The sequence below is a fragment of the Triturus cristatus genome, chromosome 12 (genome assembly GCF_964204655.1).
Source record: "Triturus cristatus chromosome 12, aTriCri1.1, whole genome shotgun sequence".
NCBI lineage: Eukaryota > Metazoa > Chordata > Amphibia > Caudata > Salamandridae > Triturus > Triturus cristatus.
In genome coordinates this window covers 194,169,152-194,188,443 of record NC_140595.1, presented here as the reverse complement: position 1 = coordinate 194,188,443, position 19,292 = coordinate 194,169,152, and the positions used below count along the sequence as shown (strand labels likewise).

At 45.3% G+C, this 19,292-nt stretch overlaps 1 protein-coding gene across 1 annotated transcript in view; it reads right to left on the bottom strand.

Moving 5' to 3' along the window:
• Window positions 1–19,292, bottom strand: part of HYDIN (HYDIN axonemal central pair apparatus protein) — a 2,467,744-nt gene that overhangs the window by 1,763,682 nt on the left and 684,770 nt on the right. Inside the window, exons 15-16 of the mRNA XM_085640020.1 lie at window positions 16,005–16,105; window positions 11,302–11,437 (exon numbers count right to left, since the gene is read on the bottom strand). Coding sequence (XP_085496146.1) covers window positions 11,302–11,437; window positions 16,005–16,105 — 237 coding nt within the window. The remainder of the gene's footprint in view (window positions 1–11,301; window positions 11,438–16,004; window positions 16,106–19,292) is intronic.

Below are 19,292 nucleotides of genomic sequence, written 5' to 3'. Positions count from 1 at the left end.
TCTCGCTCCCACTCTTTCACATCCGGTATAAGACTGCGCATCCATCTCATCGCTATCCTGCGCTTGGCTAACAATAGGCCCATGGAAATCAGTTTCCTAACTTTCTTATTCAGAGGCTTAGTGTACCCCAATAGTTCTAGCAAAGGGTCAGGCACGAGGGATAGACCTGCAATCTTGTTTAATAAGTGAAAAATTTGTGTCCAATAATCTGCTACTGACTGGCATGACCATGCTACATGCAGAAAACCCAGCCTGCCTCTCCACAGCGCTCGCAGCAATCTGTATCCCTGAACCCATAATGATATAATCTCAGCGGAGTATAGTGAACCCTATTGAGGTACTTAAAAATGGGACATCCTGTGCTGCCCATTAAGCGAAAACTTTTAGGTGGCTTCACAGCAGTAACGCCAGATCTCATCGGTGAGATCGCCCCCTAAATCGCGCTGCCACTCCAGTCTGGCCTAGGTATTTTGGGTAAACTTAAATGCTTGTGAGCTGGCGTAAACCTTCGACACTAACTTATTAGAGGAGTTTGAACGGGTTACTAATGACAGCGCGGGCAGCTCCGGTGGTTCCTGCAGTTCCTCCCCTAGTAAAGCCCTTTTTGCATGATGCGCTCTGAAAAAGTGAAATCGCGTGAGGGGGGTATGGTCAGGTATGCCCTCCACTACTTCCTACTAAGTGTGCATTCTACCCTCCACAAACAAGTCGCCCATCACATGGATATTTAAAGCGCCTAACGAGCGGATCGCTCCTCTGTCAGCGCTGACACTGAACCAATGACACCACTCCACCGGCATCAGCGGGGAATATAATAAGACGCCAACCTGTTTTCTCAGCAGGGCATGCCAGGCGTGTACCACCGAGTTTACAGAGTCCAGGACACTGCTGCGCTGATCAGGTGCCTGAAAAAGACTGCGAGGGAGGGTGTCAGAGCTTGCAACTACTTTCTCTATTTGAAGATGTGTCAGATTATGTGGGCCATGGATCCAACTGTGGGCGTGCGAGCACTGCGCCACCTGATAATATAGCTCCAGGTCCGGTGCCCCCAGGCCTCCCACCGAATAAGGCAGTGTAAGTATGTCTAATTTAACACGCACGGTTTTCCCCGTCCAAGCCAATTTACCTAGTAGGGTCCTTAGTGTCTTAAAAATAGGTTGGGGTATCACCATCGGGTATTGACAAACAAAACAAGCACTGACATAGCCAATAGATCTCGCCTTTGGGACCTTATAAGTGTTTAGCTATGCAACAGTTGATGTCGTTGCACCAAGGATATTGTGCTGGATAACTAAACACTTATAAGGTTCCATAGGCAAGACCTATTGGATATGCCAATGCTTGTTTTGTTATGGGGGGCATAAATAACAGGAGGCTGAAGCTTTGGAAATAGTACCTGTGTAACAGTTAGTGTGATAGTTAGTGAGTTAGTTAATTTGTTAATGAGAGAGTTAGTTAGTGAGAGAGTGAGTGGGAGAGTTAGTAAGTTAATGAGTGAGAGAGTGAGTTAGTGAGAGAGAAAGTTAGTTAGTGAGAGGAGAGCGAGAGAGAGAGTTAGAGAGTTAGTTAGTGAGAGAGAGAGAGTTAATTATTGGGAGTGGCTTTCAAATCCTCAGCTCTATCTTGCAAAACAGTCGGAGCTCTCTCCATTTGTTTTTGCACATTAGCAGTGTTGGTTTGCGCCTCCTCCGTTTCGATAATTCTGCGTTCGGCCATATCAAGAAGCTCCGCGTGCTTGTCGACCCTCTCAGTCATATGGTCCATCCTGTAGGACAGGGTATCTATTTTTTAATCAATCGCTGATAAGCCTTTTTGCATAGTCGCAAGTATTGCTTTAATGTCGCCAATTGGGTCATCTGACATTGTGTCATGCTCTGACGCCGCTGACTCCGCTGCTTCATCTCTATGCCGGGTTTTCCGTTGTTCAAAATTCAGCTTGGGCTGTGTCTTATCTGGTTTGCCCATGGGAGCGACAGGCAAGAGCAGGGCAGCACGCACTGGAATAGCAGCAGCTGACGCCCCAGCCGTCCCGCCCGGGAGAACCCACAGACACCACACAGAGGCTGCACAAAGGGGAGTCTATACTTGGTCACCCCAGGTGACGTGCAAAGTTTCTTCAAGAACTGACGCAGTTCCAGCCTGTCCTCACAGAAATCGAGGGTCTCCGGCTTTGTTGGGACTCAATGAGGCAAGCTCTCACCATGCGCATCCACCTGCACCCAGCGTCAGTGCAGCACCGTTAAGGAAGCATGCCATGAATGTGCTGCGTCGTGCACACGTTCAGCACCTCAATTGCATCCTCCTGATGCTCTCCACAGGCAGGCCCGCCCAGCGTGCAACAGTCAGGCCGCGAGGCGTGTCGCCGCATCCCAGCCACAGGCTTCGCAGCGCCAGAGCCCGGCAGCAGTCAGGGGTCTCGCCATGAGTCACCCCGGAACAGGATCGCCATCAGACAGGGGGTGTCGCCGTCTCCGCGGCAAGGATAAGGGTTGGGAGAGCTCGCGCGCCGCCGCCGCAGGAATTTCTCGCTCCCCAGCAGCCGCGACACGCAGCGTAGAGGCCAGCCACGCCCGAGGCTGAATCTTTGGATTGGCCGAGTCGTGCAACTCCGTTCTTGCTGCCTCCGAGTCACCACCGCGAGGGCACAGTGTGCACAGTGTCCAAGGTGAGAGATCAGGATTTTCACAGCTAGTAAATGCCGGATAAGTGTGGCGATGAACAGAGCTCACTTAACAAGCGGCCTTCTTTGGGCCAGGCAAACTCCGCCCCCCAACTGTCCTTACCTTTGAAGGAAATTCTTGAGGTTGAAATATATATAAAAATAAGTGTTATTTTTCTAACTTGGTCTTGGATTTATTCTTTGGGTGTGTGTCTCATATATTGTCTCTCTGAGTACAACAAATGCTTAGCACTACCCTCTGATAAACCTAACTGCTAGCCTGCACAACCACAAGAGAGAGCAATACTATTATCTGCTTTAGCCTCTGTAAACCAACTGGGGACCCACTGAACTCTCTGTACAGTGTACTTCTTTTTAGTACACTATATAGAGAGCCAGTTTCTTACATTGAGCATCTGGAAAATGGTGCACCACTTTTTCTACTGAAAGGTACAAAGTATATTGATATTTCACCAAATTACTAGTTACATTCACCCATCTCAAAGCCAGCGAACCCAATGTAGAGATGGTTCTAACCAATGCGTATATACCTTGGAGTCCATTGTAGGCAGAAGGTTGGGAAGAGGTGGCAAATGTGTACAGAGATGCCCATGTTGCTGACTGGCAGAAGTCCAGGACTGGGACACCCTAAGCCAACGATGCAGAGAACAACCCAGCGAGAAATTGTCAGTTTCTGCACTGCCCGACCTTTCTTAGCTCCCATGGATCCCACAAAGTGTTGGTCATCCACCTGAAACTCTTTTGAGCTGTCAAGGTAGAACGAGAACACTCTTTTTGGGTCCAGACGATGGAGACGATCCTCTTCCTTAGAGGGATGCGGAAGAGCAAAAAAGGTGGGTAGTGTGATTGATTGGCTCAGATGGAATGGGGTCTCCACCTTTGGTAAAAATAAGGCATGGGTACGAAGTACCACCTTGTCTACAAAATACATCATATAAAGAGGCTTGGGTGCCAATGCCTGCAACTCACTCACCCTCTGGGCAGATGTTATTGCCATTAGGAAGGCTGTCTTGATGGTAAGCAGCTGAAGGGGACAATTATGCAACAGCTCAAAAGGAGCACACATGAGAAATGTGAGGACCAAATTAAGGTGCCACTGCAGCATAACAAAGGGCGTAGGTGGAAACATATGTATAAGCTTTTTTAGAAATCTATTTACAACAGGAGATTTAAACAGAGACTGTTGGTCTGGAAGCTGCAAGAAAGCAAACAGAGCAGAAAGATAACCTTGAGCATACCCAACGCAGAGCCCTGCTGGGCGAGGGTAAGAATAAAAAGGATAGTAGATAAATGCAGAAAGAGGGTCAATGGACCTTTCTGTATAAAATTTTACAAACTTAAGCCAACGGCAGGCATATGCCATCTTAGTGGAGGGCGGCCTGGCCATCAAGATAACCTCACATACTTCAGAAGGAAGGTCAAAAGCCAACAACTGTTGCCGCTCAATCTCCACACATGGAGGCGGAAAGTTGACAGGTTCGGGTAGAGGACCCCTCCCCTGTAGCTGCGACAGAAGATCCTCCCAAAGGGGCAGCCTGATCGCAGGATTGATTCTCATTTTCAGAAGCTCTAGATACCAGACTCATCTTGCTCAGTCCGGAACCACAAAAATGACTTTGACCCGGTCGTTCTTGATCTTCTTGAGAATCCTGGGCAGAAGTGATATGGGCGGAAAGGCATCCAGCCTCTAATTTAGTAAAAGGGAAAGAGGCATCTGAAATGACCATCGAAACCAAAACCCTCAAGCATTTTGTTTTCTTCAAAAACCAACAATTTTTTGAGTTTTTCCACTTTCAGCATAAGCACCTTTACATGACCGTAAGATTAATTAATAACGCCTCTAAAAAAGCATTTATACAGACAAATGATCAGCACAATTACAGTGACAATGTTCTGCCAAATATATTATTCCTGGCCATAGACCGCCAGCTCGCTTGGGAGTATACCTCACTATGTCCAGTGCACTGCAGGTTTGCCAATGCTGTCGTGTTTTGCACCATTTGGGCATTTCATACATTTGCCTCTCAGCCATCATGCACCAATCCATATTTTTGTTCGACTCTTTCAAGTCTGGCAGATTGGATGCACCCCATTTGCAGGTGATATTCCTATTGGCAATTACCAAACCCAAATAAGCAATTTTGGATATCTTGGTGGTCTTCTGCGCCTCACTTCTATCCCTCTTCCCACCACCACACATATTTAATAGGGCTGTACTAGGTAAGTCTCTTATTTGTGTCCCTGTAACATGATAGAGGCATGCGCGCACCCCCTTCCAAAAGAGCCCGAGAGTGGGACACCCAAGATATATATAGTAATGTGCCTTTTTTGACCACACCCTCAGCAGAGGCCACCCGCCCAATTCTGAATAGTGCAACTCTAGTATAGTATTACCTGTGCACCAACCTGAATCATGCACAAATAGTGATTTCTCGGAGGGCCTCCTGCCACTCTTCCTCCTCCTTGTCACCCAGTCCACATCCCAATCTGTTTTTAATCGGGCCAGTGGGTTAGGGGAATTGTTCATTATTTTCCTATAGGTTACCAATCAGGGGAAGCTCCACCGCTAAGGTAGAGGAGAGTCGCACCACTGCTCTCAGAGCAAGAAAAATAATAACTATGTTATTATCATTTTATCATTTTATTTTTTGCTATGGGGCTGGGTTAGGATGGGGCAGAACTGGGGTCACAGGGGGAGGAGTGGTGGGCACACTAAATGGGCATGACTGTTTGGCCGGCTGTCTTAGGCCGGCCAAACAGTCATGCACACTTTACATATTCCCCACCAGGCTGTAATACGCAGCCTGGTGAGGAACATACACAGGTTCCCTGTCCCCATCTGAGAGCTGAACCACAGTGCTCAGACCAATCACAACTCTGCATTGTAGGCTTAGGAGAGCCTGTGTGCTTCTGTGAGCGAAACTGAGGAGAAGGTGGCTGTGAGAAGAGACGGAAGCTGGGGAAAGAAAGCGGGTGCAAAAAGGTAAGTGGTTTAAAAAAAAATCCCCCCGTCCTCGTCTCCCCGCCCCCAACCCCTGTTCCATGCCAGCCACCGCTGTTACAGATATGGCTTTTCTTTTAATAAGGGTTCCTACAGCAGTCAGTTTCCTAGTGGTGAGGATTTGTTTACAATTATACTCTTATCTACCAGTATTGGGTGTCTGATATGGAGGGATCCTAAGGCCTCTGTGCTTACCAAGACATATTTCATCCCAGCTGGCAAAGCTGTAAAACTTCCCCACCTTTGCCAAAATATCACTATCTATAACGGGGTCTCAGTCATCTGTTTTCCATCTCACTCAAAGTATTTAGTGATGGTCTTCCAGATAGCTCCCACTACTTTTGTGTTGGTTTGAAGGTTTCTGCAGTTAGAAGCCTCTATTCTGGCAGGTTTCAATCTATAGAGGGTCGAGGGTCTCTGGGAAGGCCAAACAGTCCGCCTCAATGATGGTTCCTGCTGGAAATGTACATAATAATCAAAAACAAAATGTCAAGTTGCCGCCCTGCAGATGTCAACAACAGGGACACCTCTAGCTATAGCAGAAGAAGAAAAGGAGAGAGAGGAGTTGGCTTAACGGCTAGGGCGGTCGACCTCGAATCTGGGGAACCGGGTTCGAGTCTCGGCAATGACGCTGAACATCCTGTGATTCTGGGCAAATCACTTAATCTCCCCGTGCCTAACAGAATTGAATGTGTCCTCATGTAACACAACTGGTGCTAAGTAAAGTGCTCTGATACCCAAGATTCGGGTCAAGTTCGCGCTATATAAAGCTCTGGTGGAATGAACTCAAATACCTGCAGATGGCTCCTTCTTGGCCAAGGCGTAGCAGAACTTGATACAGAGGATGATCCACCTGGACAGCGTTCTCTTGTGGACAGCCTTGCCCTTCATCTTGCCCACATATCCGATGAAGTGTTGGTCATCCAACCTGAAGTCTTTAGTCCTGTCCAGGTAGAAGCTGACCGCCCTCTTAGGGTCCAGGTGGTGAAGTCTCTCCTCCTCCTTAGAAGGGTGAGGGGGAGGATAGAAAGTGGGTAAAGTGATAGATTATTCTAGGTGGAAGTGACCACCTTAGGCAGGAAAGCAGCTCTGGTACTTAGAACCATCTTATCTGAATGAATGGAGGTAAAAAGAGGCTTAGAGCTAAGGGCCTGCAGCTCACTAACCATCCTGGCAGAAGTAATCGCAATCAGAACAATTGTTTTGAAAGAGAGAAGCCTCAATGGAAGACTATGTAGAGGCTCGAAAGGAGACCCAATCAGGAAAGTAAGAACCACATATAAATCCCACTGAGGCATAATAAAAGGAGTGGGAGGAAATTTATTAGTGAGACCCTTAATGAATTTCATGACTATGGAAGGTTGGTATGGCAAACAAAGAAAGACTGAAAAGGCCAACAAGTAGCCCTTACCATTTGCTACAGCACAACCCTGCTTAGCCAAAGAAAGAGAAAAACTAAGGATATCAGACAAATGGGCCTTTAATGGATCTACTGAACTCTCTCCACACCATTTAACAAACCTGGCCTACCCACTGGAATAGACAGATTTGGTGGAGTGTCTTCTGGCCGACATCGGGAGAGAGAGAGAGAAAGAACTCTGGTTCCCACGTTCACTCTCCAGGCATGAAGGTGCAGGCTCTGGAGGTGGGAGTGTAGAACCTGCCCCAGGGTTTGCAAGAGGAGGTCTGCCGTGAGAGGGAGATGGAGAGAAGGGTGCAATGAGAGGTGAAGGGGGTCTGTGTACTATACCCTTCTTGGCCAATCTGGGGCGATCAATATGACTTGGGCCCGGTCTTGGTGAATCTTCCTCAGAACCAGCGGAATCAAGGGTATAAGAGGGAACGCGTAAAGAAGCTGTAAGCCTGAATCTTACTGAAACACGTCCCCCAGCGCACCCTGCATTGGATACTGGAGACTGCAGAATGACGGGCAGTGGCCGTTCTCGTGAGTGGCAAACATGTCCAACTGAGGAAATCCCCACATCCTGAAAATGTGATGGACTACCTCCGAATAAAGACGCCACTCATGATCGGCTGAGTATTGCCGACTGAGACTGTCCGCACGCAAATACAGCACCCTGGCCAGATGATTTGCCATCACGCAAATTTTATGGTCCTGAGCCCAGGACCAGAGTCACACAGCCTCTCTGCAGAGACAAAACAACACTACTCCTCCCTGTTTATGTACCACATCGCAGGAGTGTTGTCCATCAGGACCTGAACTGACTGACCGGGAAGGGAGGGAAAAAAGGCCTTGAGAGCCAAAGGTATCGCCTGCAATTCTAGAAGATTGATGTGAAGCAACCTCTCCTCTGGAGATCAAAGACCCTTAATCTCCAGATCCCCCAGATGAGCACCCCACCCCAGAGTGAAGGCATCCATTATCACTGTGGCCACCGGAGAAGGAGGGTGAAACGGCTTCCCTCGAGATAGGTTGCCTGAAACACTCCACCATAACAGATCCACTGCAGTGTCTCTAGAGATTCTGACCACCTACCTGATATCCCCGTTGTGTTGAAACCACTGCCTGCAGAGACACCACTGGAGTACCTTAATGTGCCAGCGTGCATGGTTGACCATCAGTATGCAGGAAGCGAGCAGGCGCGAAACCTTCAGGACTGGAACAGCTTCTCCATCTTGAAACATTGGGATCATAGCTTGGATGTCTAGAATCCTCTGAGGAGGCAGGAAAGCACAACTGAGAGTAGTATCCAGTACTGTCCCTATCAACAGGTTGCGCTCAGGGGGCACCAGGTGAGATTTGGGTACATTTATCGAAACACCCAAGTCAAACAACAGTCGAGTTGTTACTTGCAGATGATGCAGCACCATCTCTGGCGACTTTGCTTTGAGCAGCCGGTTGTCCAGATAGGGGAAACAGGAATCCCCGACCTTCTGAGATGCGCTGCCACCACCGCCATCACCTTCGTGAAGACCTGTGGCGCGGACGTAAGACCAAACAGAAGGAACGCAAACTGATAATGTTGAGACCCCACCGTAAAACTGAGATACTTCCGATGTGACTTCAGGATAGGAATGTGCAAATCCGCATCCTGTAAATCGATCAACACTATCCAGTCTTCCTGCTGCAGCACCAGAAGAACCTGAGCTAAGGTCAACATCTTGAACTTCTCCTGCTTGAGGTAAAAATTCAAGATCCTGAGGTCTAGGATCAGCCTCAATCGCCTTTCCTTTTCTTGGGATCAGAAAATACCGGGAGAAGCATCCCTGACCCCTTTCCTGCTCCTGAACCACCTCTATTGCAGCTTTCTGTAACAAGGACAGGACCTCTTGTTGCAGAAGCAACATATGGTCCTCCGAACACCAGCCCTGGCGAGGAGGGTAAGGAGGGGGAACTCCTGGAAAGGAAGGGTGTACCCATTTTCTACAAGATTCAAATCCCAAAGATTCGATCTAACAGAGTTCCAATTTTGGAGAAAATGGGACACCCGGCCTCTTATGAGTCCAACATCCTTCAAGATGAGGGATCTAGAGTTGCTTCCCTGTGGAACCAGTGTGGGGGATAGGGTAGGAGGAGGAGGAGGAGAAAGAGACCTGTTGGCGAACAGCCCCTCGCAGACGACCTCTTCCCGTCCCTCTGTAGAACTTATACAGAGGGTTCTGTTGCTGCTGCTGACGGCCTCGAAATTGAGCCGCCTTCCCAAAGCCACAAAATCACCGGTATCCAAAGCCCCTAGGCTGGGATTGCAAGCCTAGGATCTAGCAGTAGCCCTCTTATCCTTAAAACGTTGCAGAGCTGAGTCCGCCTTTATCCCAAATAGCCTGGATCCATCAAAGGGAAGATCCAGCAGCATGGCTTGAACGTCCGGAGAGAATCCTGATCCTCTCAACCAGGCATGCCTCCCGGTTGCCACTGAAGAGCCCATCACCCAGGCAACTGAGTCCGCCGTATTGAGAACCGAATGGATCACCGGTTAGGCTGCTGCCTGGCTATCCGCCAGCACCTCCATGAAGTGACCCCAAACATCTTCTGGCAACTTAGGAGCCACCTCCTTAGCTGTGTCCGTCAAAGCATGGATATACCGTCCTAACAGGCATGGGGCATTAGTAGATTTCAAAGTCACGCTAGCCGATGAAAACACTTTCTTAGCAGACTGTTCAAGCTTCTTGGAATCCCTATCCCCAGGGACGGCCTGCCCATAACAGGCACCGGGCGTTTCCCCGGTAGGCCGCTAGAGTGGGGGCCGGTTTTGGGCCCTGGGGGGGGCGATTTTGTTACCGGGGTTGGCAATATCGGCCCCCAGTTACAAAATCGGCCGGAACCGGCCCTCGCAATCTGCTCGGCTGCACTCCCCCTCACCACAGGGGGGTGGGGGGGCTGAGCAGTTTGCCAGGGCCTGTTTCTGTTCCCAGTCCGGCCCTGCCTATTCCCCACAGTGGAGGGGAAGGAACCTGCCGACTGCTTAGATGAACATGAAGCTTGACCCACCAAGCTTTCAGGTGAAGGGTGTGACAAAACTGCTGGATCCCCAGGTGCAACCTTATAACGCCTTGCCACCGCTGTGGACACTGCTGGGGCAGACATTGGCTTCTACCAAATCTCCAAAATTGGTTTCTTCAATGCGACGCTTGGATCCATGACGACGCTTCTGATTATGCTTTTTGTTTGACCTCGAGGTGTGCGGAGTCCGCGACTTCGACTTAATCCTCTTCCGACCTTTCGTTTCCTTCCTCGTCCGGGTCATAAACAGCTTCACTTTTCTCTCTTTAAGGGCCTTTGGATTCATCCGACGACAAGACGAGCATCCCTCGACGTCGTGGTCAGACGATCAACACCAAAGGCAGTCTTCGAGGGGGTCCATGACTGATATACGGCCCCCACATTCCCTGCAGGGTTTAAAACCAGGCTTCCTCTGAGTAGCCATCGTACAGAAACAGTTTAAAGACAACTACAACAAAGACTACAAAGAATAGGTGAGTCCTAGAAAACCGTTACACGTTGATGGCACAGAAAAAAGGGAACCAACGTCAGCACGCCCATGAGGTCTTCTTATGGCACTGATGACATCACGTGGAGTTGCACGATTGGGACGTCCTCATCCATGTGGGAAAGCTATGAAAAAAGTCTCTGTGGAATGCTGCGCAAGGAGTAATTCAAAAGGTGAGGAATCCACAGGCAGATGTATCCATCAGAACATACAAGTTATCTTATGAGCAACACAAATCAAGTATTGCCTAAGTAAATGCACAGATTAGGAACAATTCACACAAATGATAACACTGCATTTGATGCTGCTTCAGCAATGGAGCAATTTTCTTTTCTCAGCATTGAAGATGTCAGAATCAGCTGGTTCGCAAATATTCCTAGCTGCCAAAATTTGGACAAGTTCAAACGGACACTTTCACTGGGAAATTAACCAACATGCTACTAGGATTGATCAGGAAAGAAGGGCAAACTTGGTCTGTCTGAAACAAACCGAGATATCCTGAGGTATGCACAGAGACCACTGTGATGCCCAGTCATAAATCCTACTTTCCATGATCCAAAATGCTGCACAAGCTAAAATGTGAAATTACTGGGCAGTAAATATGCAGAACGTGTGCCATTCCTCACAAACCACAGTCTCTCCAACTTTCACCAAGATGAAGATCTACAAACCTGGGGCAGAACTCCGTAACATCCTGGAAGGTCACCGTCATTAACCAATGTCACAGTTTTCTGGTAAGGGTACTGGAGGAAGCAACGACCAAACCTCAGGGCTGAGGTTTCAAGGCGCAGAGAGGGGACTGTACAGCTGACAAAAGGAAATGATTATATTAGTTGTGCTTAAGAAATGTCAGGTTCATAGAAGGGAATGTCATTCTTGTAATTAGAAATCTTAAAAGTATTAGTTACCTCCACCCCATTTACTACACTGTGCACCAATTACACCAAGCAACAGGCAAACATTAAATGCAACGTCAGCGTAATTCTAATGAAGAAAATAACACAACCGGGAATATGCAGTGAGCCTTCGATCTCAATGGCTACCGTCTAGTTATACAGACTATAAAGCCAAAGTGCTTTAGTCTAGAAACTGAAGTTAGAATAGGTTATCAGCATTTTTATATATTTATTGTTTATAAATAATAATTCCAATCACATTAGTTGCCAAGCAGTGTATAGGCCCTGTGGTTTCCTTCAGTGTAGCTATTCATTAAATATATGGCTGCTTTATCATTTTAATGCATTTCCAAAGCTGTTAACAAGAACTAGGACTGCCAGATAAAAATTGGTAATGGTAAAGGATCTAATTGAACTGCAAGAACACTCGACCTCGAGTATTACAAAAAAAGGGGTTTCTTAAGAGGCCGTTTAATACCACCAAAAAGCTGCTCATGGTTCAAAACAATTAATCAATATCTTACAATATACCAACTAATTTAGGCACACATATTACTAAGCAATTAACGAAGCTCAGTCTCGTGTTTTAGTGACAAAGGATGAGATAAAGATTAGTGGTACACAGATGTCAAAACAGAACAGACTCCCAATGTCTTCAACATAAGATTAAAACAATGAAAAAATCAAAGCCCATTGCTCCGATGGTAGATGCTCTTCAAATGGAGTAAATACGTTTTGGTTGAAAGGTTCATACTAAAAAACCTAAGAGGATTGGCAAGCACTGTGTACATTTTTAGAGTAGAAGAGACTAATAAACTATGAACTGATAAGCCAAAAGGTGAGTGATGATACACAAATAATGAAGCTGGTTAATAGCACACTCAGAGGAAACAGTGTAGATATTGAAAATATTAAGCAAATTTGCATTTGATAAATAAAATCAAAATCTACCACAGTGTAATGCTTTTGAAATGATTATACAAATATAAATCTACATATAAACACTATCTGCAAGCAACAAAACTGTCTGTACACCCTACCCTGATACTTCGCTTTTCTGTTACAGAAGTTTTGGTCTATTCCATATGCAGTGATTTTAATGAGCAAAAAGCCAGGTTTTGCATACCTGATTTTTTTTACGAATGAAAACGTTGCCACAATTTAAATGAGATTATCAGTAACACATCTCCCATTGAAATAAGTACTGTGAGAAAGGGAGCATCTGCATTTTCTTACCCTTCACCGAAAAAAGCAATGCATGTATGTAGATGGCAGGCAGTTAGAAGGCACAACAGCATAAGGGGAGGATCTCATTCACACATTTTATTAAAGGGAATTAGGTGGCACCACTGGGCATGGGTGCTTTTACATGATTATATTTATAAAGGATATAGCACTAACCATTCATCTAAATGTTTATCCTTGAATAGATATAGGTGTATCCCAGAGTTTATGTTAGGGGATGAAGACCAAATGGGTGCCTATCAGATAACAATTTCACATTTTAAAGTGTGTGTTAGAATAGGGTCCATGAAGATGACTACACGTGCTTGTCCTGCTTTTCTGTAGAAATCCCAAGTAGTTGTAGATTTTATCTTTCCATAACGATTTGAAATTTCTGTGAGTCATTTGAAAATGAAGCTCTTGGTGATGGCACCTCTATATCATCCAATGACATATCTGCATGATAATGATCGTGCTTCTCTTTGCCAACATCCTGGGGGTAATGGTATGGTTTCTCATTCTCATGAAAGCGTCTCTGCTGGTGGAGTCATTGAAACAAGGCCCTAAGCTTTGAATTTGGGGAGAGAAATGAACTTCGGTCCAGTGCTGTTGAAAACGGTCTCACCAGTGGAGGCATGGAGCGTGCCCAGGTGCGAGGAGCAGACACTGAAGATGGTGTTTATGTTAAAAGGTGCGACAATGGAAGAGGAGAAGATAAAGAGGTGGCAGAATTACTATTTCAGAAGCGGTTAATCATATTTTTCCCATTGAATTGAACCTTGTGTTTTGCATAATAGTTTTCTAGGCATCTCCGCTATCATATTAATGGTTCCAGCAACTGAACTGGCAGTTGTTGTGCTTCTTCGGTCTGTTTCTCATTTATCCTTTCTAATGGAAGGCAGTCTTCACCATTGAAAGGAACATCAGGGACAGTATCAATGAAAGCTACTTGAGACAAAGGTATTTTTGAGGGTGGCCTGGGCTGTGAGGTTGTAAACCATGAAATTCTCATCACTTAAGCGATTGTTGACAGGAGCAGAGCGACTAGGGTGTTGATGATCTATAACTCTGGTGGATGCAGTCATTGTCTCTACACCTGTGAAATTCATTGTCAAGAAGGATAGATGTGACACATGAATGGACCAATAAGGAAGCAGCCTAAAAAAAATATCAAGTTAGATATGAGCTCCCAAGAAGCTGCAGCAACAAATGAGCCAGATTGTACCCCCTCATTAAAGGAGGGGGGGGGGGTATTTTGTCGTACAGTGCTAAGGTCACAGACTATTCTTTCACAGTTCTGAAGACTCGTTCACAGTGTGGCATAGAGAGTATTTCTTAAATGAGTGCAAAGAAAATAGAAGGGCGAATTTCAAGCTGTTTGAAGGGTCGTTGTTTCATCTCCTCCAGTGACTCGCACTCTCAGAAAATAAGTCCCCTGGCCCTAGACTTCAAAGTCCTTGAGGAAGAAACAAGAACAATAGGACTGCAATCCTCTCCATGGTCAAAGTCCAAACAGTAATATACTCCCAGTGAAGGCCATCCTGATTAATATCACTCTGCTCATGTCGTTTGCATTATTTACATGTGTAAGGTTTTGCATTCTGTAATTGTTCTACCACTAGCTCACAGCAGATGCTCACAAACATTAAGGTTTTGGAACATGTTTTGAATCACTTTTATGGGTCTAAACAAGCAAAAGGGCAGAAAGTATGCTGAAAATCCCTTACACAATGTTTGAAAAAATAATTTAACATGCCCAGTAGTGGTGGTTATTAAGATCATTCAGTTGATGGCTGAATGGAAAAGACCCTAATGATGTGGAATCTTACTATGGTGATGTGTCCGTAAACCCATATTCTTAAAGATCCTCATGCTCAAAAAGGGAAATATTTGAGAAAAACGTGAATCAACGAGCGATCCATTTTTGAGAAAACAGATATTCAAAGAAGAGGGCAGTTTATTACTTCGGAGTGCTCAATGATTGTTCTCACTTTAGTATTTTGGTGAGTTTGATTCAGTGGTCTCTTTCTTTTATGCTGAAGAATTTACATTTTGGGAATTTCCTCAAAGCTCAGCGCACACTTTGAACAGACAATAAGCCTCTTGGTGCTGCACAATGCAGCTACTTAAGAGTGAAACAGAATTCCCTTATTAAGCCACATTACTCTAATTCTCTGTGATGTGCCTTGGTTACAGTCAGACCTCTTGTGTACCACTTAAATCACAAAACTCTCTAAACAACAAACTGCACCACCAGATCATTTTACTTTGTGCTCATGCTTCCTGTTTTAGAGCTCCAGCGGTGCCCACATTCAAGGTGCCTTGGCCCGTTTCCACACACCCTCCTGTCCAACATGCATCACAGTAAATATTTCTGTCCTACCATCACAAACCTTACAGACTGATGCACGCTAACAAATTATATACTGGCATATTTGGCCTCTCTTTTGACCAACTCCTTCAGCCTGGCTTCGCTAGACTTTTCCCATTCTTCATCATCTCAGCCAAATATGTAGTTTACGTCTCTTGAATGGCCATCCTCCAGGAATCCGGTCTTTAAGCACCTTATCCTTACTGTGAATTGAACTCTCCAAGATACGACCTCTATTTGCTAAGCCATTTTTGTGGGTTTCACAGTGTTACAATTTTTCTCTGGGACGCTGGTGAACGAATTCAGTTTTTACGCCTCTCTCTCATACCAGTGGACCTGTAAAAATCTATAAGGATGCTAGTTACTTTAAGAAATACCCTCCCCTTTTATTCACTGTACGAAGAATTCAAACATCCAGGTGAGAACACTGTTTAGAAAAGTCTTTTCACTAGAATTTGGCAAGTGTTTTTAAAAGCTATGTATAGCAATGAACATCAGGATTTGTGGTCCCTATTGTTTTACTATAAGCAGTTGTGTCTGTAGAGCAAAAGAACAGTCTCTACAAGTTTTCAATGGTTTTACACCCAACCAAAAGTAATGGAAAACAACAATATTCAACCTCCTAATAAGGAGACATATCAATGCCTGTCGATACATTCTGCCACATATTAAGATTAAATAATAGAAGAAAAATGAAAGATATGAGTGGGTTTTACTGATGTGGTCTGATACGCAGCAGGTATAGCAAGAGGTAAAGTGACCACCATAAACAGCTTAGAGGCTGTAAACATCAGTCATTAGAAAAATATAGCAATCAATTTTTGTTGTCACCTACTATACCCTTATCATATTTATTATATGAAATTCTTGAAGTGATCTTTACCTGGCAGTGATGGGAAGAGCCAACACCTCATCAAAAATGCCTTCAACGTCTACCACCAAAGCCAGCTCATATTTCTTCACATGATTAGCACACAATGTCACCTGGTAACAAAGGACAATTAATTTCACACAATGAAACAGTTCACATTTTTAATCAATGAAACAACTACCTTGATGTGTACAAACCACCAGCAGCCTTTACATACACCAAAGCTTTAGGAGAAGGCATGACTGCTAGCCTTGGTTTAAATTTAGGACATAGCATGAATTGGAAAGGGACTGATTTCCATTATTCATGTCTTTTATAAGAGAAAATACATTTGACTAACTTCTAGGAAACTTTATTTGTAACTAGTCTATAGAGTTAAGGACAACTTACATAGTTAAGCACTGAAGGGAACTACAGAGGAAGCAGTCCTAGACATTTCGATATGGTTCAATTAGATATATGGAATTTACATATGATAACACTCTGATATACATTCCTAAATCACACAACCCCATACTGTATAAAGGTGAAGGACACACTTGAAAAACTGCATAACTATTTTGTCGCCAAAAAATGATGTAATATTGGTATTATTTACAGAAGAAATAACTAGAATAACACTGCTCCATTGTTTGCTTGTTCCTATTATATCTTTATTTCGATACATAATGCAAAACCTATTTTACCACCTTCTGTTGCTCTCACTAGGAATTGTCATGGTGATCTTCTTGAATTTCAATCCCCTGGATGTATACTTCTAGTTATATCATCTTAACATCTATGGATGGGGCTGTGGGGAGACCGCATATTTCCTTTCCTGATCACGTCAATTAATAACATCATTCAACATGCTTAGACCCCCTTTCAGTGGTTTATAAACGTTATTCGGTATTGTATGACTTTGAATTTCACGTCCTAATTTGAGATGAAGACAGTCAGATGAACCACAACTGAGTATTGCTACAAGGTGAAGAAGTTACTTTAGTTCGTTACACCTCTTTCTGGTGGATACCTTAACTATGGAGTCCTCAACTTTTACATTTCCCGTAGGTGCCAGATTCGACCAGCAAACTTTTCCAGCAATTGCTCCTGCGCACCAAGAGGTGGTGCCACTGCACTCACCGGCGATATCGTCCCACCTCCGGAAGGGACGGCACATAGATATTACCCCTGGATGCAGACGTCAGTTTACAACAAAGCATTTTGCTCCCTTAGACGAGAAGCATCAAGAACAGAAACAGTGCTGTGATGGAGTGAAAAATCATCTACCATGGAATCTTATTAACACTTATAAGTTTACTCCACAAAATGGGGAGAAGGACGACCCATGACGAATCTGAGAAATCTGCAGCTGGATAGGGTACCTACAAGAAAAACCACTATCAAAGATAATGACTACTTCTAATTGCAGATTCCTCACAATCTGACCAGATACTGAAACTGTCCCTCCCTAATGCAGGAGGGTTTGAGGAGTGGACTTCACACTAGGAAATCCTGAAGGAGAGAGTGGGCAAAATTGCTCTCCCTGCGGATCAAAAAGTCAAGGCAGTAATGCCTGGTGAGGGTGTGGATGGACACCCATGTAGCTGCTTTGCAGATGTTTAGAACAGGAATAACCTTATCCAGGCCATGGTGGTGGTATTACCTCTGCTAAAATGACACGGCAAAACACATTAAATATCAATTTGATAATCTTTGTTTCTGGCTGCCCTTCCCTTTGCATCTTAATACCAAAGAAACCCAACAAAATGCTCATCAACTTGGTGCTTTTAGTTCTATCAATATAAAAACGTAAGACTCTCTTCGAGCCCAACCAGAGCAGCCTCCCCTCCTCCTTAGGAGGATGTGGCAGAGGGAAGAAGGAAACATGATGGTCTGCCTCACATGGAAACACACTATTTTTGGTGAAAATGATGCCAAAGTGTGAAGCAAAAGCTCGTCTGGAAAGAAAGCGGTATATAGAACTTACATCACCTGCAGTTCACCGACATTAGTGCAAAAGTAAATGCAATGATGATCAACTGAGCAAAGGCTCTAATGGCGTGCAGATTAAAACACATAAGAACCTAGTTGGATCCCACTGCCACATAACAGAAGGCGCTAGAGGGAACATGTAAGCCCTTTCAAAAAAACATCTTAACGAGTGACTTAAATAGAGAGTGTTGATCAGGCAAACACAGAAAGAATGAGAGGGCCAACAAATAACCTTTAAAGGTGCCTAGTATAATGCCTTGCCAGGCCAAAAGCAGGGCAAACAGAACTGCATCAGAAATTTTAGTATTCATCAGATCATTACAATGATCCTTACACAACGTTCCCAAACTTTGCCCAGCATCCAAAATAGATCAACATTTTGGATGGACGGCAAGGAGGCAAGATGATGTCCACCGCATCCCTAGGCAGCTAAAATATGCTCAGTTGGTTCCACTCAATCTCCACAGTCTGAGATGTATGTTGTGGAGGTTTGGGTATAGGACCCTGCCCAGTTTTTAGGCGAGCAAGTCTTCCCAAAGAGGTAAATGGAACAGAGATGCATAAGCTCAGACTCAGCAGGTCAAATTAACAGACCCTCTGAGCCCAGTCCAGAGTTGTTGGGGTTAGCTGAACTCTGTTCTCCCTGACCTTCTTTGGAACCCGGGGAAGCAATGGCATAGGCTGGAACACAAAGAAGATATGAGTTCCATAGGAAGGTAGTATGGGTCTCCTATGGAACCAAGAAGCGGAAACAGTGCATTGGAAAAACCTGACAACGATCATTTATGGAGGTAGCAAAAGAAATCTACCTGAGGTACGCCACACTGGGTGAATATACCTTGAACTGCCTCTGGCTGTAGACACCACTCATAGTCAACTAGCTTGGCTGTGCTGAGCTCATTTGCCCCGGTGTTGCAGGACCCTGCCACAGGGTTGGCAGTTGAGGAAATTCCCTGAACGTTCAGAAAGTGCCACAGCCTGGTGACTCCACATGGCTGAGGTGACTCCACATGGCCCATTTGTTGCAGTATCACGTGGCTGTCAAAACGTGTAAGGGTTGCTCTTAATGGAAGGCAGAAAGATATTGCGAGCCAGCCTGATTTATCTGGTGCCCCCACTCCAGTGGACTGCAGAAGCCTCTGGTATCTACCTTGTGTTGGTGGCCTCCCCAGAACACAGCTGCTGCGCCTGTCACAACTGTGAGTTCTAGATAGTGTAGGGAAAAAGGCTGCTGCAAGTCAGACTGGAATCCTTCATCCACCACTGAAGGTCCAGAGTCCCCTTATCCAACACCCAGATATTGTCCGAGAGGCACCTCTGTGCTGA